This window comes from Armigeres subalbatus, chromosome 3 (genome assembly GCF_024139115.2).
Source record: "Armigeres subalbatus isolate Guangzhou_Male chromosome 3, GZ_Asu_2, whole genome shotgun sequence".
NCBI lineage: Eukaryota > Metazoa > Arthropoda > Insecta > Diptera > Culicidae > Armigeres > Armigeres subalbatus.
The window spans coordinates 57,168,689-57,192,541 of NC_085141.1; the positions used below are offsets into that span (position 1 = coordinate 57,168,689).

At 42.8% G+C, this 23,853-nt stretch overlaps 2 protein-coding genes across 4 annotated transcripts in view; one reads left to right on the plus strand and one right to left on the minus strand.

Annotated features, from left to right (window-relative positions):
* LOC134220065 (dipeptidase 1) overlaps positions 1 to 23,853 on the plus strand; it is an 833,398-nt gene that overhangs the window by 384,172 nt on the left and 425,373 nt on the right. The window lies entirely within an intron of this gene.
* On the minus strand, positions 13,303 to 13,970 carry LOC134226157 (uncharacterized). Its single transcript, XM_062706746.1, has 3 exons — positions 13,835 to 13,970; positions 13,552 to 13,785; positions 13,303 to 13,424 (listed from the first exon to the last, which is right to left on the minus strand). The coding sequence occupies exons 1-3, from the start codon at positions 13,853 to 13,855 to the stop codon at positions 13,365 to 13,367; spliced, it is 315 nt and encodes a 104-aa protein (XP_062562730.1). The 5' UTR covers positions 13,856 to 13,970; the 3' UTR covers positions 13,303 to 13,364.

A 23,853-nucleotide genomic window follows, 5' to 3' on the forward strand; every position in this document is an offset into this window, starting at 1 on the left:
CCCTAAAATCACATTTTTTATCATAACTTTTTTTCTATTTTTCCAAGACTTTTCCAACCTTCTACAAAGTTATTTGTCAAACAAAACTACACGTTTTTGTGGAACATTGCGAAGCGCTATCTCTTAAAGCTTAAAAGTTATAATGAAAAAGGTGTTTTTTCTAGGGGTGTTCAGAAATCAAATAGCCTGTTCCGGCGCAAAATGGCCCACAAAACTTTTTAGGATTCAGAAACTACTGTTCTTCTACTTTTCTCTAGTGATTGAAACTTATGTTTACACGAAATTACACGTGTGTTATATAGATTTCAAACTTCCTCTACAAATCACAGATTTTTTAAAGAAACTTCGCAATGTTTGTTATTTTATTTTTTTACATTTTTACATATTTTTTAAAGTATAATAGTTAGACATGGGGTGTCTTTGGCAATATGGCTCAAAATACTATCCGCTACAGCTTTCCCGAAGACACTATGTGTATATCTAGTCTTAATAAAAAAGTCTTTTAGTTTTGCACTTAGTGTACGAGAAAGGCAAAAAAGGTGTCTTTTAAATGTCTACACATACACACATACACTCATACACACATACAGACATCAGCTCAGTTTATCGAATTTCTATATAAAACTATGGGCTTATGGGCCACCATCAAATATTGGTTTTTAGTGCGATCCTATAGCCTATACATAATCTTAGTGTACGAGTAAGGCCAAAAACAAAAAAAAATAAAATCTATATAACTCGTTTGTAATTTCGTGTAAACACAAGCTTCAATCGCTAGGCAAGAGTCAACATACAGCAGCTTCAGAGAACTAAAAAGTTGTCTGCGCCATTTTGCGCCGGACCAAGTTATACGATTCTCAAATACCCCTAGAAAAAACATATTTTCTCAAATAACTTATCAATTTTAAGAGATAGAGCTTCGCAATGTTCTACAAAAACGTGTATTTTTATTAGCCAAACAACTTTGTAGAAGGGTGTAAAAGTGCCTGAAACATATAAAAAGTTATGCTCAAAAACTGATTTTAGGGCCTTCCACGGTAAATGTCACATATCTAGTAAAGTATAAGTCACAGATACATGATTTTGGCAAAGTGGCCTAAAATACCATCCGCTACAACTTTCTTGAAGACACTAGGCGCATATACGGTTTAGGTGAAAAAGTAAAATTTTTATCTCACTTTTAGGTGGATTAATCATTACACAGATTTTCTCAAAAAAAGCCCTTTATGATATCTAACGTTTCCTCCAAACAAACTACAGCGAAATAATCAACAGAAACGATGCTATTAAAAAAGCGCACGAAATCGACAAAAAGCAACACTGTGCACCGCAAGGGGACCCACTTTGGAAAGTGACATTTTTGTGTGATATGAGAAAAATGGTACTGCCAGCTTCTTTTGTGATAAGCTTGTACCATTTGGATTTTATCTCCCGGCGGAACGGTTAGGTTTTTCTGTTTTGTTTCATACTCGGCATTGAGATGCCCTGCGGACATTGGAACCGGACAACGACGAGGTCAAACTCACTGCAGACAGCAGTGTGCAGATGGGAGCAGTTCTTTGTGGCAGTGAACGGGATTCAGAACTTTTCCATGCAAAGCGTTGATAAGGATGCGGGATCCTGGACCCAAGCACGCTTGCACATTCACACACAAACAGAACGATTTCATCGGAAACAGATACAAACTGTGAAGGAAAACTAGCGTTGGCACTCCCGAGAAGGGCTTCAGACAGCTTAGCAGACGACCGAAATGGCTACAATCGAATGATTCCAAAGCTTTTGAATGGAAGGAGGAAACCCGAATGAAGAAAATATTTATCAAAAAGTTAGGCCTGTTTGGTGTCGGTCCGCCCTCACCCGGAACGAGACAAACATTTGCACAAACCGTCATTCGGTTGACACCTGAGAGTGATAAGCTATGTGTCAGCAGTGCCAGGCATCAAACGCTCCTGCTTACGTAGGCCCAAAGCACTACTTTGATAAATGGGCCGAGCTTAGTTGGGTTTATGACAATTTGACTTTCTGCTAAGCGGATGGATGGTGTCTGGCGCTGACGAATGGATGGACAAGTCGGACATGGAACCAACCAACGTGGGCGCTGGCCGGAAGGTCGAAAGTCAAACTCGGATATTGATCTCCTGGTGCTGTGTCGTGCGTGCCGTAATGGGAGAAATAATAATGATCCAGATAATCGTATCATAGTTGGTTTCGTTGGGGACTAACGGCTGGGCCGACACTATAATTATCTGTTAACACTCCTCCGACCGTGATAGGTTTTACTTACACGAACGACCATGCCTCGAAAGACACTATTTTCAAATCGCTATATCTCAGCCGTTAGTGAACCGATTTGAACAATTTTGGGACTCACAAATTTTCCCGTCCATCAAGATTTGTCTGAGATGTTGAGACCTCCGATCAGACCAAAAATGACCTCTGTGGACCTCCAAACGTCGGAGCAAGTCGTGATTTTCATACAAATTTCGTGGTTGGTGCTCACCAGCTTGATGTTCATGCTAATATTAGTAAGATACTTCGAAATCCGTGAGATTTAGAAAAATGCCGTCTTCTACAATTTTGTTCAGGAGGCCAAAACTAAACTGTCGCAGATCATGATATTTTGGAACTCGTCCGCTTGGCGGCGCTAGTGTATATGGGAATACTCGTTGGGTCAAATATTTCGGAATCCGAAAGATTTAGAAAGCCGCCGTCTTCTACAAATTTGTTCAGGAGGCCAAAACTAAACTGTCGCAGATCATGATATTTTGGAACTCGTCCGCTTGGCGGCGCTAGTGTATATGGGAATACTCGGTCGGTCAAATATTTCGGAATCCGAAAGATTTAGAAAGCCGCCGTCTTATACAAATTTGTCCAGGAGGCCAAAACCATACTGTCCTAGATCATATTATTTTGGAGCTTTTTCGCTTGGCAGCGCTAGTCTACATGGGAATACTCGTTGGGTCAAATATTTCGGAATCCGTAGGATTTAGAAAGCTGCCGTCTTCTACAAATTTGTTCAGGAGGCCATAACCATACTGTCGCAGATCATATTATTTTGGAACTCGTCCGCTTGGTGGCGCTAGTGTATATGGGAATACTCGGTCAGTCAAATATTTCGGAATCCGTAGGATTTAGAAAGCTGCCGTCTTCTACAAATTTGTTCAGGAGGTCCTAACCATACTGTCGCAGATTATATTATATTGGAACTCGTCCGCTTGGTGGCGCTAGTGTATATGGAAATACTCTTTGGGTCAAATATTTCGGAGTCCGTCGGATTTAAAAAGCTGCCGTCTTCTACAAATTTGTTCAGGAGGCCATAACCATACCGTCGCAGATCATATTATTTTGGAATTCGTCCGCTTGGCGGCGCTAGTGTATATGCAAATACTCCTAGGGTCGAATATTTCGGAATCCGAAAGATTTAGAAGGCTGCCGTCTTATACAAATTTGTTCAGGAGGCCAAAACCATACTGTCGCAGATCATATTATTTTGGAACTCCTCCGCTTGGTGGCGCTAGTGTATATGGGAATACTCGGTCGGTCAAATATTTCGGAATCCGTAGGATTTAGAAAGCTGCCGTCTTCTACAAATTTGTTCAGGAGGCCATAACCATACTGTCGCAGATCATATTATTTTGGAATTCGTCCGCTTGGCGGCGCTAGTGTATATGCAAATACTCCTAGGGTCGAATATTTCGGAATCCGAAAGATTTAGAAGGCTGCCGTCTTATACAAATTTGTTCAGGAGGCCAAAACCATACTGTCGCAGATCATATTATTTTGGAACTCCTCCGCTTGGTGGCGCTAGTGTATATGGGAATACTCGGTCGGTCAAATATTTCGGAATCCGAAAGATTTAGAAAGCCGCCGTCTTCTACAAATTTGTCCAGGAGGCCAAAACCATACTGTCCTAGATCATATTATTTTGGAACTCGTCCGCTTGGTGGCGCTAGTATATATGGAAATACTCGTTGGGTCAAATATTTCGGAGTCCGTAGGATTTAGAAAGCTGCCGTGTTCTACAATTTTGTTCCGGAGGTCAGATCCATACTATCGTGGATCATAATATTTCGGAACTCGTTCGCTTGGCGGCGCCAGAGTATATGAGAAAGCTAGTTGGGAAAAATATTTCGGAATTCGAAAATTTTAGAAAGCTTACAATTTTGTTTAGGAGGCCAAAAACATACTGTCGCAGATCATATTATTTTAAAACTCGTCCGCTTGGCGGCGCTAATGTATATGAAAAAGCTCGTTCAGTCAAATATTTCGGAATTCGAAAGATTAAGAAAGCTGCCGTCTTTAAAATTTTGTTCCGGATGTCAGATCCATACTATCGCAGATCATAATATTTTGGAACTCGTCCGCTTGGTGGCGCTAGAGTATGTGAGTTGGGTAAATATTTCGGAATTCGAAAATTTTAGAAAGCTTACAATTTTGTTTAGGAGGCCAAAAACATACTGTCGCAGATCATATTATTTTAAAACTCGTCCGCTTGGCGGCGCTAATGTATATAAGAAAGCTAGTTGGGTCAAACATTTCAGAATCCGTAAGATTTAGAAAGCTGCCACCTTTTATTTTTTTTTCTGGAGGCCAAAACCGTCCGCTTGGCGGCGCTAGTGTATATGAGAAAGCTCGTTGGGTCAAATTTTTCGGAATCCGAAAAAATTTGAAAGCTGCCGTCTTCTACAGTTTTGTTTAGGAGGCCAAAAACAATTCCTCCGGAAGTTCTTCCAGGAATTCCTCCGGAAGTTCTTCCAGGAATTCCTCCGGAAGTTCTTCCAGGAATTCCTCCGGAAGTTCCTCCAGGAGTTCCTCCAGGAGTTCCTCCGGAAGTTCCTCCAGGAATTCCTCCGGAAGTTCATCCAGGAATTCCTCCGGAAGTTCCTCCAGGATTTCCTCCGGAACTTCCTTCAGGAATTCCTCCGGAACTTCCTCCAGGAATTCCTCCGGAAGTTCCTCCAGGAATTCCTCCTGAAGTTCCTCCAGGAATTCCTGCGGAAGTTCTTCCAGGAATTCCTCCGGAACTTCCTCCAATAATTCCTCCGGAAGTTCCTCCAGGAATTCCTCCGGAAGTTCCTCCAGGAATTCCTCCGGAAGTTCCTCCAGGAATTCCTCCGGAAGTTCCTCCAGGAATTCCTCCGGAAGTTCCTCCAGGAATTCCTCCGGAAGTTCCTCCAGGAATTCCTCCGGAAGTTCCTCCAGGAATTCCTCCGGAAGTTCCTCCAGGAATTCCTCCGAAGTTCCTCCAGGAATTCCTCCGGAAGTTCCTCCAGGAATTCCTCCGGAAGTTCCTCCAGGAATTCCTCCGGAAGTTCCTCCAGGAATTCCTCCGGAAGTTCCTCCAGGAATTCCTCCGGAAGTTCCTCCAGGAATTCCTCCGGAAGTTCCTCCAGGAATTCCTCCGGAAGTTCCTCCAGGAATTCCTCCGGAAGTTCCTCCAGGAATTCCTCCGGAAGTTCCTCCAGGAATTCCTCCGGAAGTTCCTCCAGGAATTCCTCCGGAAGTTCCTCCAGGAATTCCTCCGGAAGTTCCTCCAGGAATTCCTCCGGAAGTTCCTCCAGGAATTCCTCCGGAAGTTCCTCCAGGAATTCCTCCGGAAGTTCCTCCAGGAATTCCTCCGGAAGTTCCTCCAATAATTCCTCCGGAAGTTCCTCCAGGAATTCCTCCGGAAGTTCCTCCAGGAATTCCTCCAGAAGTTCCTCAAGGAATTCCTCCGGATGTTCCTCCAGGAATTCCTCCGGAAGTTCCTCCAGGAATTCCTCCGGAAGTTGCTCCACGAATTCCTTCGGACGTTCCTCCAGGAATTCCTCCGGAAATTCCTTCAGAAATGCTCCGAAAATTCCTTCCGGAAGTTCCTCTGGGAATTTCTTTCGGAAATGCCCTTAGGAATTCCTACGGAAGTTCCTCCAGGAATTCCTCCTTCCTTCGGAAGTTCCTCCAGGCATTCCTATGGAAGTTGCTTCAGGAATTTCTCCGGAAGTTCCTCCAGGAATTGCTTTCAGGAATTCCTCTGAAAGTTTCTCAAGGAATTTCTTCGAAAGTTCCTTCAGGAGTTCCCGTGGAAGTTCCACCAGGAATTCTGCCGAAAGCTTCTCCGGAAATTGCTCCAAGAATTCTTCGTGATGTCCCTACAGGATTCCTTGGGGTGTTTCTACTGGCATTCCTCCGCAAGTTCCCCCAGGATTTTTTCTCGTAAGTTCCACCGGGAATTCTTTCTAAAGATCGTCCAGGAATTGCTTCAGAAGTTCCTCTAAAAAAAATTTCAGAAGTTTATCCAGAAATTCCTTTAAAAGTTCCTCTGTCGTATTGCCACTTGTGAATGAGCACTACAATCCAATGAAATGCGGCGTAGATATTTTGGTGACATAACAAAACAGTTCTCGCTATCGAAGCCAACGAAAAGATGGTGTTTTTTTACGGAGATCTCGAAATGATGCTACAAAACTCGTTCGTATTGTTTACAACGAAATTTCTAGCCTGGGAAAATAGAATTATGCGTCGTTATGAGTTATTTTTGAAAGACCTGGCGTTTCGTCTTGCTGAAAATCATGTGGGACAAAGGCTGAAGCTATTTCAAAGAGGAAGTATACACACGGAACTTCAAAACCGATATGCTGAAGTTCTTCGTGAAGGTTGAGAAATTGTAAAACGAAAATGTTCAACATGATCTTCTGAAGCAGACCTTAACGTTTATTCCAAATATGAGAATATCACATGTTCAATCTATTCATTCAAGCAAAAGCAATAAGCCGCCTGGAAAACCAATAATTACGAGCAATATAAGAGATAATGCGACTCGATATAATCGGCAAAGACCTAGACGACGAATAAAGGATCTTGATTGGAAGCTTGGAACATGGAACTGCAAGTCGCTAGGTTTCGCAGATTGCGACAGGATGATCTACGATGAATTACATCCCCGCAACTTCGACATCGTGGCGCTGCAGGAGATTTGCTGGACAGGACAGAAAGTGTGGAAAAGCGGGCATCGAGCGGCTACATTCTACCAAAGCTGTGGCACCACCAACGAGCTGGGAACCGGCTTCATAGTGCCGGGTAAGATGTGCCAACGCGTGATTGGGTGGCAGGCAATCAACGCAAGAATGTGCAAGCTAAAGATAAAAGGCAGTTTCTTCAACTATGGCATCATCAACGTGCACTGCTCACACGAAGGGACACCCGATGACGAGAAAGAAGCGTTCTACGCACAGTTGGAGCAGACATACGACCGATATACCACAGACCAGGTGTTCACCATTCGACAAGTACTGCAGAAATTCCGTGAATTAAACGTGCCCACACATCATCTATTCATCGACTTCGATTGGGTCCAGCTATGGCTATGCACGAACACGGATTTCCGGATAAACTGACTTGATCATAGCGACGATGGATCGGGTGATGTGCGTAGTTCGATTTTCAGGGGCATTCTCGAGACCGCGCGTATAGGGTTACGGCAAGGTGATGGTCTTTTGTGTCTGCTATTCAACATCTCTTTGGAAGGGGTAATACGAAGAGCAGGGATTAACACGATTGGTACAATTTTCAAAAAGTCCGTCCAGCTATTTGGCTTCGCCGACGACATAGATATTATGGCACGTAACTTTGAGAAGATGGAGGAAGCCTACGTCAGACTGAAGAGGAAAGCTACGTGGGTCGGACTAGTCATCAACACGTCGAAGACGAAGTACATGATAGGAAGAGGTTCACGAGAGGACAATGTGAGCCACCCACCGCGAGTTGGCATCGGTGGTGACGAAATCGAGGTGGTAGAAGAATTTGTGTACTTGGGCTCACTGGTGACTGCCGAAAATGATACCAGCAGATATAGGCGGAGACGTATAGTGGCTAACAATCATACGTACTTCGGACTCCGCAAGACAATCTGACAATCTACAAAACGCTCATTAGACCGGTAGTCCTCTACGGACACGAGACATGGACAATGCTCGTGGAGGACCAACGCGCACTTGGAGTTTTCGAAAGGATAGTGCTGCGTACCATCTATGGTGTGGTGCAGATAGCGGACGGTATGTGGAGAATGAACCACGAGTTGCATGAGCTGATGGGAGAACCATCCATCGTTCATACCGCGAAAATTGGAAGACTGCGGTGGGCCGGGCACGTAGCTAGAATGTCGGACAGTAACCCGGTTAAGATGGTTCTCGACAACGATCCAACGGGCACAAGAAGGCGAGGTGCGCAGCGGGCAAGGTTGATCGATCAGGTGGAAAATGACTTGCGGACCCTCCGTAAACTTCGTGGTTGGCGACATGTAGACCGAGCCGAGTGGAGAAGACTCTTATATACCGCACAGGCCACTTCGGCCTTTGTCTGAATAAATAATAAATAAGTGTGTCTTGGAGAACCGATTCCGCACAGGCAGCAGATAGGAGAGACCATCTGCAACTTCTGTACCAGATCAAAAAGAAAAAGTGTAGTGTGCTTTGAGCACAGAGTGAAGGATATTTTCAACTGTTGGCCAAACTGTGCAAAACGGGAGTGAAATAAGAATAATTTTGTTAAACCAGTTATGTTAAATATTCATTTTGACACTTTATAAGTTGATATTTTTTCTAAAAAAATAGTACTATTGAATGTATCATCAAGTGAAATAAAAACCTAACGTGCATGTCACTGAAACATATACCTAGTGGTTTATTGTTTCCGTATGTGCTAACTAACATTCATTCAAGCAGATGAATTCTGATCTTATAAAGTCTCGCATTCCGAAATATTTGACCCAACGAGTATTCCCATATATACTAGCGCCGCCAAGCGGACGAGTTCCACAATAATATGATCTGCGACAGTATAGTTTTGACCTTCTGAACAAAATTGTAGAAGACGGCAGCTTTCCAAATCCTACAGTTCCGAAATATTTGACCGACCGAGTATTCCCATATACACTAGCGCCACCAAGCGGAGGAGTTCCAAAATAATATGATCTGCGACAGTATGGTTTTGGCCTCCTGAACAAATTTGTATAAGACGGCAGCCTTCTAAATCTTTCGGATTCCGAAATATTCGACCCTAGGAGTATTTGCATATACACTAGCGCTGCCAAGCGGACGAGTTCCAATATAATATAATCTGCGACAGTATGGTTATGACCTCCTGAACAAATTTGTAGAAGACGGCAGCTTTCTAAATCCTACGGATTCCGAAATATTTGACTGACCGAGTATTCCCATATACACTAGCGCCACCAAGCGGACGAGTTCCAAAATAATATGATCTGCGACAGTATGGGTTTGGCCTCCTGAACAAATTTGTAGAAGACTGCAGCTTTCTAAATCTTTCGGATTCCGAAATATTTGACCCAACGAGTATTCCCATATACACTAGCGCCGCCAAGCGGACGAATTCCAAAATAATATGATCTGCGACAGTATGGTTATGGCCTCCTGAACAAATTTGTAGAAGACGGCAGCTTTCTAAATCCTACGGATTCCGAAATATTTGACCCAACGAGTACTCCCATATACACTAGCGCCACCAAGCGGACGAGTTCCAAAATAATATGATCTGCGACAGTATGGGTTTGGCCTCCTGAACAAATTTGTAGAAGACTGCAGCTTTCTAAATCTTTCGGATTCCGAAATATTTGACCCAACGAGTATTCCCATATACACTAGCGCCGCCAAGCGGACGAATTCCAAAATAATATGATCTGCGACAGTATGGTTATGGCCTCCTGAACAAATTTGTAGAAGACGGCAGCTTTCTAAATCCTACGGATTCCGAAATATTTGACCCAACGAGTATTCCCATATACACTAGCGCCACCAAGCGGACGAGTTCCAAAATAATATGATCTACGACAGTATGGGTTTGGCCTCCTGAACAAATGTGTAGAAGACTGCAGCTTTCTAAATCTTTCGGATTCCGAAATATTTGACCCAACGAGTATTCCCATATACACTAGCGCCGCCAAGCGGACGAATTCCAAAATAATATGATCTGCGACAGTATGGGTTTGGCCTCCTGAACAAATTTGTAGAAGACTGCAGCTTTCTAAATTTTTCGGATTCCGAAATATTTGACCCAACGAGTATTCCCATATACACTAGCGCTACCAAGCGGACGAGTTCCAAAATAATATGATCTGCGACAGTATGGGTTTGGCCTCCTGAACAAATTTGTAGAAGACGGCGGCTTTCTAAATCTTTCGGATTCCGAAATATTTGACCGACCGAATATTCCCATATACACTAGCGCCGCCAAGCGGACGAGTTCCAAAATATCATGATCTGCGACAGTTTAGTTTTGGCCTCCTGAACAAAATTGTAGAAGACGGCATTTTTCTAAATCTCACGGATTTCGAAGTATCTTACTAATATTAGCATGAACATCAAGCTGGTGAGCACCAACCACGAAATTTGTATGAAAATCACGACGAATTGACTGACCGAGTATTCCCATATACACTAGCGCCACCAAGCAGACGAGTTCCAAAATAATATGATCTTCGACAGTATGGGTTTGGCCTCCTGAACAAATGTGTAGAAGACTGCAGCTTTCTAAATCTTTCGGATTCCGAAATATTTGACCCAACGAGTATTCCCATATACACTAGCGCCGCCAAGCGGACGAATTCCAAAATAATATGATCTGCGACAGTATGGTTATGGCCTCCTGAACAAATTTGTAGAAGACGGCAGCTTTCTAAATCCTACGGATTCCGAAATATTTGACCCAACGAGTATTCCCATATACACTAGCGCCGCCAAGCGGACGAATTCCAAAATAATATGATCTGCGACAGTATGGTTATGGCCTCCTGAACAAATTTGTAGAAGACGGCAGCTTTCTAAATCCTACGGATTCCGAAATATTTGACCCAACGAGTACTCCCATATACACTAGCGCCACCAAGCGGACGAGTTCCAAAATAATATGATCTGCGACAGTATGGGTTTGGCCTCCTGAACAAATTTGTAGAAGACTGCAGCTTTCTAAATCTTTCGGATTCCGAAATATTTGACCCAACGAGTATTCCCATATACACTAGCGCCGCCAAGCGGACGAATTCCAAAATAATATGATCTGCGACAGTATGGTTATGGCCTCCTGAACAAATTTGTAGAAGACTGCAGCTTTCTAAATTTTTCGGATTCCGAAATATTTGACCCAACGATTTATTTTATTTATTCAGACTAAGGCCGAAGTGGCCTGTGCAGTATGTAAGAGTCTTCTCCATTCGGCTCGGTCCATGGCAACACGTCGCCAGCCACGCAGTCTACGGAGGGTCCGCAAGTCATCTTCCACCTGATCGATCCACCTTGCCCGCTGCGCACCTCGCCTTCTTGTGCCCGTCGGATCGTTGTCGAGAACCATTTTCACCGGGTTATTGTCCGACATTCTGGCTACGTGCCCGGCCCACCGCAGTCGTCCGATTTTCGCGGTGTGAACGATGGATGGTTCTCCCAACAGCTGATGATTTGACCCAACGAGTACTCCCATATACACTAGCGCCACCAAGCGGACGAGTTCCAAAATAATATGATCTGCGACAGTATGGGTTTGGCCTCCTGAACAAATTTGTAGAAGACTGCAGCTTTCTAAATCTTTCGGATTCCGAAATATTTGACCCAACGAGTATTCCCATATACACTAGCGCCGCCAAGCGGACGAATTCCAAAATAATATGATCTGCGACAGTATGGGTTTGGCCTCCTGAACAAATTTGTAGAAGACTGCAGCTTTCTAAATTTTTCGGATTCCGAAATATTTGACCCAACGAGTATTCCCATATACACTAGCGCTACCAAGCGGACGAGTTCCAAAATAATATGATCTGCGACAGTATGGGTTTGGCCTCCTGAACAAATTTGTAGAAGACGGCGGCTTTCTAAATCTTTCGGATTCCGAAATATTTGACCGACCGAATATTCCCATATACACTAGCGCCGCCAAGCGGACGAGTTCCAAAATATCATGATCTGCGACAGTTTAGTTTTGGCCTCCTGAACAAAATTGTAGAAGACGGCATTTTTCTAAATCTCACGGATTTCGAAGTATCTTACTAATATTAGCATGAACATCAAGCTGGTGAGCACCAACCACGAAATTTGTATGAAAATCACGACTTGCTCCGACGTTTGGAGGTCCACAGAGGTCATTTTTGTTCCGATCGGAGGTCTCAACATCTCAGACAAATCTTGATGGACGGGAAAATTTGTGAGTCCCAAAATTGTTCAAATCGGTTCACCAACGGCTGAGATATAGCGATTTGAAAATAGCGTTCCGACTGTTTGGGAGGCACGGTCGGAGGAGTGTTAAGCAGCTATTCAGTAGTGCCTATGTAGTAAGTTGTTTGTAGGGAAAGGGTTGACTGATTGATTCGTTTGTTTATTTGGGACCAGATATTGTGATGTTTTAACGAGGTTTACTTGTTGAGGCGAATCCTTCGAAATATGTCATATTTTTTCCAGAGGTGCTACATCATGGAGCTACTCTCCTACATTGAAGCTTGCTTTCAGATATTTTCTCGTCTAAGTGTGTGGGGAAATAATTTAATTTTGATGGTTAGAAACGAAACGAAGTTCCACGGAATTTGTTTTGACGAAATCTATTTTCATAAATTTCATTTCGCAATATTTCAAAAAAATCGAAAATGGAAAGCAATCAGAATTTCGTTTAATTTCGAACTGATTGTCAATCAAAAACAAAGTACTTGAATGTAAATCGCACGTTTATTGGCAGCGAAATAAAATTTCCATGGGGAAATTTTACTTACAAAATAAGAAATTTCATTGGCAAGAAATAAAGGTAGAGGCAATAAATATTGCTCTTTGTGAAAACCTTTTGACTTTTTATAGAGAAAAATATTTATGTTGTGGAAATTTCAGCGAACAACTGCTTCACCCAATCCTTTAGAGTGTGAAGAGAAGGGTGGACTACAATGCCTTTTCTCGTGATGATCTGCTCTCTATAGGTAACAAACCTTTCAACTTATTCCGAATGCCAACGAAGATGGTAGTCGCAATTAGTTCTCTTGATCAAACAATTACGTAAACGCACATTATCATATTTTCAGAGTGGCACTACTTCCAACACGTTTTATTTGACAGGTGGGTCTACTGTTTCGCTATGGAAAAATGGCAATAATGCATATAAATGAGAGTTGATGGAAACATTATCTCTTCGTAATGCAATTTCAACCTCTCTAATGTGTTTATTTAATTACATTTTATGGCGCACGAGAAAGACATCATCTCTAATAGATGAATTGATCTGGTTGTTTTTGTTCTCGAAAGGAATATAGAATTAAAGATTACTTTTACAACGACTGTTTATCTCTCCATTTGTCTGAAACGCTGCTTCCATTTTCGGCGATTATCTGTTATAGTATCTGAAAACTACACAAGCTGCACCGTGAACCGATTCGCAGCTTTCAGTTTGGGCGTGATCCGATAAAGCTGGAAAAACACATAAATATTTATAGTCAATTAAATTTCGTTTCCCTCATTTGCAAGATATTAAACTTTCCGCAGGAAATTGCTTTATCGCTTCCCTAGAAAACATTAAAATGCAAATAATGTGTACCTCGTTTGTCCAACATACACTTGCATGCTTTGTCGTGCTGTGTGTGGCCCGGGGGTAGCTTGATATCATATTCATTCCATTGAAACTTCCGATCCCGCGGCCCGGCTGCTGAATGTGGCCATAAATAAAATTATTCCAATGTTTATTTTCACGGGTTGCCAATGGATCCCGTCGAAGCGGCAATACATTTTGGCCATCGTAACCGAAAGGCAATGCGAGCACGAGTACCAAGACCTAGAAAATTATCGAAATTACATCGAAAAGCTGTATATCAGAATTTCACCAAGGCGACGCGTGAATCCATTGCTCCGAAAAATGGTGTCTGTTGCACTCCATGCGAAACATTTTATTCATTGCCAACCGGGGCCAAACGATGGCTGCTTCCCATGTACCTTATGTATATCTTGCTACAACAATTCCGACGACTACGACGACTACAACGACGATCCATTCTAGCGAAAGTGGTTCTTCGCTTGCTTGCTGCGTGCCATCAGCGGCTCCCGTCGTCGTCGCTGGCCACCATATACGGTGCTTCGTGGTCTGCTGTGCCGAGATAGTACCGAAACGATAGCACCGACGCTCGGGCGTAAACAAATTTCAGATAATGCTCTCGGCAAATTATGTAACATTAAAATAATATGAAATTTTATGAGTGCCTCCATTGTGAAATATCGGCGTGGTCGTCGTCGCCGTCGTCGTCCTTATAGTCAGGAAAAGTGTGTGGAGATTGTGTTGCTATTTATGGGCGCGTTGTTTTTGAAGGTTGCCTGCTAGACTGGTGCATACGCATGGAGTGTTAGCATTGTTCTTACAGACTGGTTTGTCGGTTTGCTGTAAGTCTGTGTCAAGATATTCGCAATATTCTTCCCCGTAACTTTCGGTTTCTAGACTCTTACCTTTCTTCTACTTCTAATATTTACAATGAATTTAGAAAAGTCGAAAACCAATATCTTCGACGCAATGGTTTTTCATACATTTTTACGAGCATTTCAAATCTTGATAATCTGTATAGTATAACACAATGTTGGCATTATCATTCGATAATGGAAAGATCGAATTATGCTTTGTTTGTTTACATAATTAATAGCAAAATAATGTGACAGAAAATTGATCAAATTTTGACGAGACAAAGTTCGTTGGGTCAGCTAGTTTTCAAAAATGCGCCTTTACAATCACTAACAGCCACAAAACTCAAACATCGGGAAAAAATCGTTTTACTGCTACTGACGCCAACGTGAGCCACAAGACATTTTGCCGATGAAACGCTATGGACGATTTCCACGCGACTAAATTTGTTTAGCGTCTCCCTCTGACGAGCGCTTAAAAAATTGCTGTTGACGGCAATTTTCCGCCGTCGTCGAGTGATTATGATTTGCATTTTAAAGAAAACTCGTTCCGGCTCAACCTTGTCTTGAATAAAATTGTGGTTCTGGAAAGAACCGATTTATTTTCAATAATGCGCCTTCCAATCGAAAATATCAACAAGATCCATAGTTCCAAATTAAACTATCAAATCATTTCTTATCATAACGTTTGCATAAAAAATGAACTTTTTTTGGATTGTGATACAAAACTCAGAAGGGCTATTTACAAGACACGACCGCAAGGTAGACGTTGGACAACGTAAGGATATTATTGTAACACAATACGCATTGTAGTTCATTATGGTATTTTTAAAGTTTTATTGTTTTGTTTGTTGAAATATGAGTATGGTATCTGAGACACATTTTGATCAAACATGTTGTAGATTGTGGAATCTTGAGAGAAAATTACTGTTCAATCAAAGGTAATTGCCTATTTCCGGGGATTAAACCACCCGACTTGGACGTTAATTTACAATGTTATGAAAACTCATATGTGAATATGTACGTTATGTGGAAGATTATTGATTTGGAAAATGTATTGGAGGTAACCACTTTCCCTTCGATGGGACTCGAACCCATGACCCTACAGTACGCTAGACTGGTGCTTTAACCAACTAAGCTACGAAGGACCTCCGTCGGCCTTCGCAACCTAGCGGCTACTGAACGAGCTCGAGATTCCCAAATTGGACGCATAGTCAAATCACTCGCAATCCATTTATCAAGCCAATACTTCCACATGTGTATAAAATTACTGTAGAAAATTACTACCTACCAAAATTACAATCTTGACGGGAAATTGCGCTTGACTGCTACTGCTACTATCCATGTGAATAATTTTCTGCAGCGTCTCTTTCTCTGACGCGCGCTCGTGCTGTCACCAAGCGATTATGATTTGCATTTCAAACAAAATTCGTCTCGGCTAAACCTTTTGCTTCCACAAAATTGTAAACTTTCAGATACCGCTCAACTTCTGAGACGAGACGATTGCGCTCTCCGAAAGTCAAGCGATTAATAACGGTGGTTTACTTTTCATCTGTCCGAGCCGCGTCGCGCGCTTATAGTATATCGCGATGAGGCGAGAAAACACTTTTCGAATCGATTATTCGCGCTTCCTTGTGAAGCGATCATTCGAGAAGGTGCATGGCTTTTGCCGCACAGTGCTAGGACTGAAGAAAGAAGAGTTAGGGCCGATGCCCACGTAGCGGTTTTTTACGCTGCGTGCACGCCGCGTTCACGCAAGGTACCCAGCATCAAATGGAGCAATGAACACGTAAACGTGTGCACGACTACATTTGATGCTGGGTACCTTGCGTGGACGCGGCGTGCACGCAGCTTGAAAAAACGCTACGTGGGCATCGGCCCTTAGAGAGACTCCAGTGCCATCGCGGTGAACAATGTGCGTTCGTCAAGGTCAAAGACCTGACGCTCGCACAGAAAATCGTGGACGATCACGATGAAAAACATGAAGTGGACATTGCGGGGAAGAAGCAGAAGCTGCGTATAACCATCTAAGATGGAAGTGCGGAAGTGAAAGTGCACGATTTGCCGGAAAACATTTCCGAAGAGAAGATAGTTAAATTCCTCAGTGCGTCCGGAGAAGTGATCTCGTTGCGCGAATTGACTTGTGGTGATGGTTTCGAGTTCGGTGGAATCCCACTCGACATATGGTCGGCCCGTATGCTTATACAACGAAACATCGAATCGTGGGTCACGATCGATGGCCAGCAGGCGTACATCGTCTACAAGGGGCAGATTTCCTCTTGCAAACACTGCAAAGAGCAGGCCCACACTGGCATTTCTTGTGTGCAAAACAAGAAACTAATGGTCCAGAAGAGCTACGCCAACGTGACGAAGCAAGCTGGACCACGACAACCACCGAAAAAGGCAGACGGTGCGAAAACCCCGATCGCTAAACCGGTCGGTCAGCGCTCTGTCGCTCCTCCACCAGCATCGCTAGAAGCCTTTCCCGAGCTACCGAAGCCGGCGAGTCAGACTGAACCATCTGGCTCAAAAAAATTACCAGCAAGTCAGCCAGCTACAGGCACCGCACGAACGGTACGAACGGTAGTGGGGGACTCACTGTTGCAAACACAACAGGCACGCAGCTCTTCATCGTCGTCGATGCGAACAACCACACAACAACAATGCGCCGAGGTGGTATTAGAGGATATTTTCAGGAAGCCTGTAAACGTGATTCGGACGCAAAGCCAAATAGCCGGCAACGAAACGGATGATTCGTCAACGAGGTCGTCCTCCCGGCAAGAAACAACGATTTGACGACGGAGACGACGAGCGGGACGAGAAATAAAAATCATAAATGGCTCTCACGTCCTGCAACTTCGCGTCGATAATCATCGGAACCATCACGAACCAAACGAAACTGAACGCACTTCAAACCTTCATCAGCAGCCAAAGTCTCGATATCGTGTGTCTGCAGGAAGTCGAGAACGAACAGCTTTCCTTGCCTGGCTTTGTCGTTTTCGCGAATGTAGACCACACGAGAAGAGGCACAGCTGTTGCGGTGAATGAGCACATCCAGGTCATTCACGTGGAGAAGAGTCTGGATAGCCGATTGATCGCACTGCGAGTGCATGACACGACCATATGCAACGTTTACGCTCCCTCCGGCACTGCGCAGCGAGCGGATAGCAGATACCAACGAGGACGGGTTTGTTTGCGAACGGGTTATTCCACCGGACGACCCACTGAACGAGAGATGCACAGAAGAGATCACGACGGCAGAAATATTATCTGCTATCAAAACAAGCGCAGCAAAACGATCGCCCGGTGCCGATGGGATCCCGCGAGAGTTCTACCTTCGCATGTTCAACGTAATCCATCGTGGGTTAAACCTGCTTCTCAACGAAGCACTCGTCGGCAATCTTCCCCATGCCTTCATGGAGGGCATCATCGTGCTGGTAAAGAAGAAAGGTGGAGACAACACGGCCCGAGCGTACCGACCCATATCGTTTCTCAACAGTGACTATAAACTTCTCTCCCGAATTTTGAAAAACCGGCTAGAGCGCGTCTTGCAAGCCCACTGTGTTTTAAGCGACGGACAGAAATGTTCGAACTCAGAGCATAAAATATTCCAACCCACTCTCGCTCAGTGTTGCCACATATACAGATTTTTCTGTAATGATACAGATTTTTGGGTCTATATTGAACCAAGAATCTGTAAATACAGATTACAGATTTTTCAGGAATCAACAGATTTCAAAAAGATTTTTAACATTACAGAACCAAATTTATTTCTCACAAAAATGTCTTCTTCTCTCTTAATTCAAATTGGAACTTGACTTGCTTTTCAACACAGTGTTCTATTAGCATTTTCACAGTTATCAATTGAAGGCGTATCTATGCTCGCCAAGTGCATGAATATGTATCTTGTGTGGCACATACAATTAAAACGCTATACATAGTGAGTCGAGCATGTTACTCGCCCAAAAACATACAAGACCGGACCCACGGCATACAAAAAACAAGGCAGGCTCATCACGTATGTAAACATTCAGATTGAATGTAAACATGTGACGTCACTGCTATCTTCGCACAAGCTGGACCGAGACGATGCTCTACGGTCGCAGCATGCTTACTTTTGTACTTCAACATGTGGCGATAAAACATGCGTCACATTCGAAGTGTCATTTTTCTAACGAGCCTACCTTGTTTTCTGTATACCGTGGCCGGACCGAGAATCAAATTCGCCATCTCCGAATTAGCAACCCTATGCTTTTCAAAGCATAGCATTCATACTGCAATTTTTCATTTATACCTTAATCATCAGCAGCTGAACAGCACATTTCATTGCACAACATTTTCAAACCCAAGGCAGGAACAATTTTAAACCCAAGAATCTAGCCACTTGAACTTTTTTTAAAACAATTTTGAAAACCAAATCTTACGTCAAGCGTTATAGAGGCTATTTTTTTTCATACAACTGAATCTGGAAGTTATACAATAACCATAACATAATAGAAGAAGAGATTGGTGTGATTGTTTGAAATCGGTAGAATTATAAATAATTTTATTTTTTAAATAACTAGACAAACCTGCCCGATCTTGCTCGGGTGTTTTTTTTCGACCTGTCAATCATTCCCAGCGTCGCACTCTAGATCGATTTCAGTTCAAGCTTGATAGCTTTCTTTAGAACTAATGAAACCGTTGCTTTTTGACATTTCCGAACTTTCCCCGTCAAATTGAACAAATCTTAGTACCGTGCAAATTCAAATTTCGGACGCTTAAGCACGTTTTGATATGGAATCAATCTGTTAACACACATTTTAAGTCTCACCGTTCTAATTACCATCGCAATCATAAAGCATATCGCTTATCTTTGTAATACTGGATTAACATGTACAAATTATTGTGTAGAATCCTTGTGATTAATAAAAATGTTCGGCTTCTGTTTTATTCAAACTCCGTACAGCAGCCTACATTGGATTCATATTTCGCACACAACGTTTCAAACTTTGGACATCAAATTACATAATATTGAGAAGAATATTTGAAAATAACTATTACTAGATAGCTCAGACTAACATTCAATGATTTCGTCGCATTGAATTGGCATGGTTTACTAGAATGAAACTATCCTAAATAAAGCTGAAACTATGAGCCCTTTCAATTCAGGTGGATGAAACATTTCAATGACATATTTCTGAAATCTTGCAAATCGGTCAACCCGTTCGTGAGATATATTGCCTCAAAGGAAATGCAAACTCATTTTAACATATAGAAGAAGAAGAAGAGAAGATAGAGGAGAAGAACAAGATGAAAAGCACATTTAAATACTGGGATATTTATCCGTCATTGAAAAATTCTATCATACAGATTTTACATACAGATTTTTTAATTATAATACAGATGAAAAAGTGGCAACACTGCTCTCGCTTTGAAAGATCGGATCGGCAGTCTCCGTCACCACTGACGCGCCGGTAAGCTCATTAGCTTTGATCTCGAGAACGCCTTCGATCGGGTGCGCCATTCATTCCTTTTCGACACCATGCGGTCGCTCGGGTTTAACGAGGAACTCATCGCTCTTCTCGCGCAGATTGCCAGTCGGTCCATCTCCTGGATGTTCGTCAATGGGCACCTCTCTCAGTCGTTCGGTGCGGCAAGGAGACCCACTGTCCATGCATCTCTTCGTTTATATCTCCACCCTCTCGTATGCCGGCTTCACGCTTAAAATGAATTACATATTTTTGTGTTCCGTTCACACAAAACGAGCCTCTCCTGGAACAACTCATATTATGAGTAACTACCATGTTACTCACTTTTGTCTAACCGATGGCCGACGATTTTCAATGAGTGCATTTCACACAGCGAGAGAGCAGTCGGAATCCGGACCTAACCTGAATTGTATGATTTCAAATTGATGTTAAAAGTAACCAACTTTTCCATACTTATTCGGAGGTTTCTCCAATCGTTTCGATCAACAAAACACAGTGCGATGATTGTATTCGCACATTTTGTTGTTTCGCCATCGAAGCAAAAGGAAAAACAACCGAAAAAGTACGAATCCTTGCGGTGCATTCTGCACACGTTCGCAATCATAGCGACCCGAAGGAACTTTGACAGTTCGAGGCAAACTCACTTACACATACCATGCGTATGTGAGACAGTACACAGCGACTGGTCGTGTTTCACACAAAATTTTCAATCATTGTGAGAGTCGGTCAAGGCGTCGCCGTGATGTGTGAAAGTTATCCATACGATGTGTTCTTGACTTCAAGCGTGTTGAGCAAGTGTGTGGGGAGGATTTGCTTGTTGCCTACGCCGATGACATCAGCGTAATAGTGACGTCACCGTGGCAGATCGAGGCGATGAGAGAAGTTTTTCGTTGTTTTGGTCTTGCCGCCGACGCGCAATTAAATTTGCGCAAAACCGTTGCGGTGAATGTAGGATTTGGCGAAGGAGATATTGTTGACACACAGTGGCTACAAAGTACTCATGTAGTAGAAATTCTGGGAATTTCCTTTGCCAACTCAATTCGTCTGACGACCACCGACCACCACGGTGGGGAAGTTCGCGCAACAAATTTGGCTCCAATCGCTGCGCAAACTGACCTTACACCAGAAAGTGATCATGCTGAATACGTTCGGCACGTCAAAGCTATGGTATCTATCGTCTGTGTTGCCACCTCTCGGTTTTCACTCGGCGAAGATCACCTCAACGATGGGTTCTTTTCTGTGGAGAAGAATAGCTGCTCGCGTACCGTGCGGGACCGAAATCCGTACAGCACCGAAATCCGTCCACCTCATGAGATATCAATAAATTAAAGGAGGTTAAAGGTAATTAATGTAGGAATAATTAATCTTATCCTGTTCAGATACTTGACAGTAAGCTTTTAGGGCATAAAATTGAAAAGAAGGCTTTGAAATTAAAACAACAAAAATTAAAAACAAATCTCCACCCACCAAACGCGGAGTTTGTGCCGCCATTTTGTTTTCGGGTAGAGCATAATTGCACCAAAAGTAACTGTGCTTTAATTGCTAATTGCAAATCATTACATAAGATAAGCGGAATACAAATCGAAGGGATCGCTTCTCTAGGTGCGTATCGAACTATTTAAAGTGGTAGTTTAGTCAATCAGACTGTTTCAATTTAAATACTTAGTTAAGAATTAGTTGTACGGATTATGATCCTTTGATTCGAAATCCGTCCACGGTGGACGGATTTCGAGTCAGGAGTAGTTAATTTAATTCATTATTTTATCATGTTTTTCGTAGTTTTTAATGAGTAAATGTGAAACACTTCAAAAGTAGAAGCCTTCATGCGCCTGTGTCAATGACAAACGTTTTATTCACATTCGATTCCTATTTTCTAATGACTTTTTCATATACTAAAGTGCTTAAGTGTACGGATTACGATGCCCCACGGTACCAATATTCCAGCTGGCTAGCGATAAGGACCATGGAGGCCTGAGCTTTCAGGTTCCGGGTTTAAAAAGCAAAAGCCTAGCCACAAACAGAGCACTAACTGAGATCGATTCCCATCCTTTAAATAAATCCCTCCTTCTCGCTAATCCCCGCCCAGCAATTTCAATAGATTAACCTGACATTAAAAACATCCTTTCATGCTTATCCCAAGTTCCCCACCAAATCCAACAAAACGCCTCCGCCGATCTGATCCACCGGCACTTCATCCAACAATCGGAGCCGCCTAAAGTGGAAGCAAACAGTCCAGCGCTCGACTGGCCACGCGCGTGTGAAATATTTCGGCAAAGCAGCTCACATCGGCTCAGCGATCAAAACTATACCTACTAGTCAACGGCAAAATTGAACACCGAAAACCGCCGAAATACAGAATGCCGCATTTTTTTCGAAACGAATTCAAAAACGTACGAATTGAGTGGTTCGATTTGAGATGCGCAATGCCACCCCTGTATTGGCTGGTATATGAAAAAGAATGCGAGTAGAAATACTAAGAATTTTTATAAATTACATCCACTTTCTTAACCAGTGTAACGATAGGATCGATGTAAATGCATTAGAATTCCACTTAGACCTAGACTTTTGAACTTGTAAATACTTTGTAAACCGTGAACAATTATTAGACTTAATAAACTGAATTTTAAACCACAAAAAAAAACGATTGATTTTCAATAATTCCCCTACCCAATCACAAACTGCAGAAAAAAAAAACAAATGCCATCTATGTGAATAAATATTTGTAGCGTCCGACGAGCGTTCGTAATTCTGCTACGGACGGCAACTTTCTGGCGTCGCCAAGCGATCAATTTGCAATCTGAATAAAATTCGTCTTGCCTCAATCTTCGCTTGTATAAAATGACGGTCCTGAGAAGAACCGATTAATTTCCAACAATGCACCCTTCGAAGCACTATCAGCCTACGACGACAACCACACAAACCACGCCATCGGCGGGAATACATCTGCTTCAGCAACTCCGCCGATGCTGAGATCGCTATCCGCTCTCCGCGACATTTCAAATGAAATGCCACGCGCGCGGGTGAAATTAGTTTGCTTATAATCAATAAAGAAAAGTCCCGCCTTTTTGTTGGTCGAAATGAGTGCATATATTGTGTAACCGCAACACTCACCTTTCTTCCTAATCCTTCCCTTCCATAAAATTGTGATACCTAAAGGACCGATTGTTTTTCAATTATTTGCCTTCCCAGTTACAAACAGTAACGAAACCAAATCAGAATCTTGAGAGAAAGTTTAATTTGGCTGCCATCCATGCGAATAAATATTTGTAGCATTTGTGATTCTGCTTCGGACGGAAACTTTCTGGCGCCCCAAACCGATTAATTTGCACATTGATCAAAATTCTTCACACAACAACCATACCTTGTACAAAATGGCGGTCCAGAAAAGAACCAATTTATTGGTCCTGCAACAAAACCAGATCCAGAACCATGCAAGAAAATTTTACTGGACTGCCGCTTACGCCGATGATAGCCACTCGATAGTTTGCTGCTAAGCCGTTACAGATGCAGAAACCACCGCCATCGATGCTAGAACCGCTACCAACGCCATCGTTCTGTGCGCTCTCCGTGGATCATCGTACAAAAATGATGCCCGAGCGCGAATCAAGGGCCTTTTTGTACCCGGATAAAATGAAACGGTGGGTCACAAGGCTCGTAACTTACATCATTCTGATGTCCGTGTTGGGAATGCATAAGCGGGATTGGTTGGTTCTGATATTTTTACTGGGTAGGACATAAATTTAAATTTTCAATAGTTTATCGTTAATAATCAAAAGCTTCAATGAAATTGATGAATTACTGGAGAGTTTCCTAGTGGATTGGTATATAAATCTCGAGAATCCATCGAAAGGTAAAGGCTTTATTAACGTTCAAAATCTTACATGATTTCGTGACGGTTCCCAATTTTAGATTCTGATTTTACCCCCAGTACCTTCGCCTAAGATGTTGTCCAACGTATAAAAACAGTGGCCGCGATGTCCGCTTCC

What these genes read in the sequence shown, in the direction of transcription:
- LOC134226157 (XM_062706746.1), bottom strand. Translation starts at nt 13,855, where the DNA reads ATGGATTCACGCGTCGCCTTG. An exon ending in TGGATTCACGCGTCGCCTTG is followed by an intron (nt 13,786 to 13,834) that starts GTGAAATTCTGA and finishes ATAATTTTCTAG; the next exon opens with GTCTTGGTACTCGTGCTCGC. An exon ending in GTGTATGTTGGACAAACGAG is followed by an intron (nt 13,425 to 13,551) that starts GTACACATTATT and finishes GTGTTTTTCCAG; the next exon opens with CTTTATCGGATCACGCCCAA.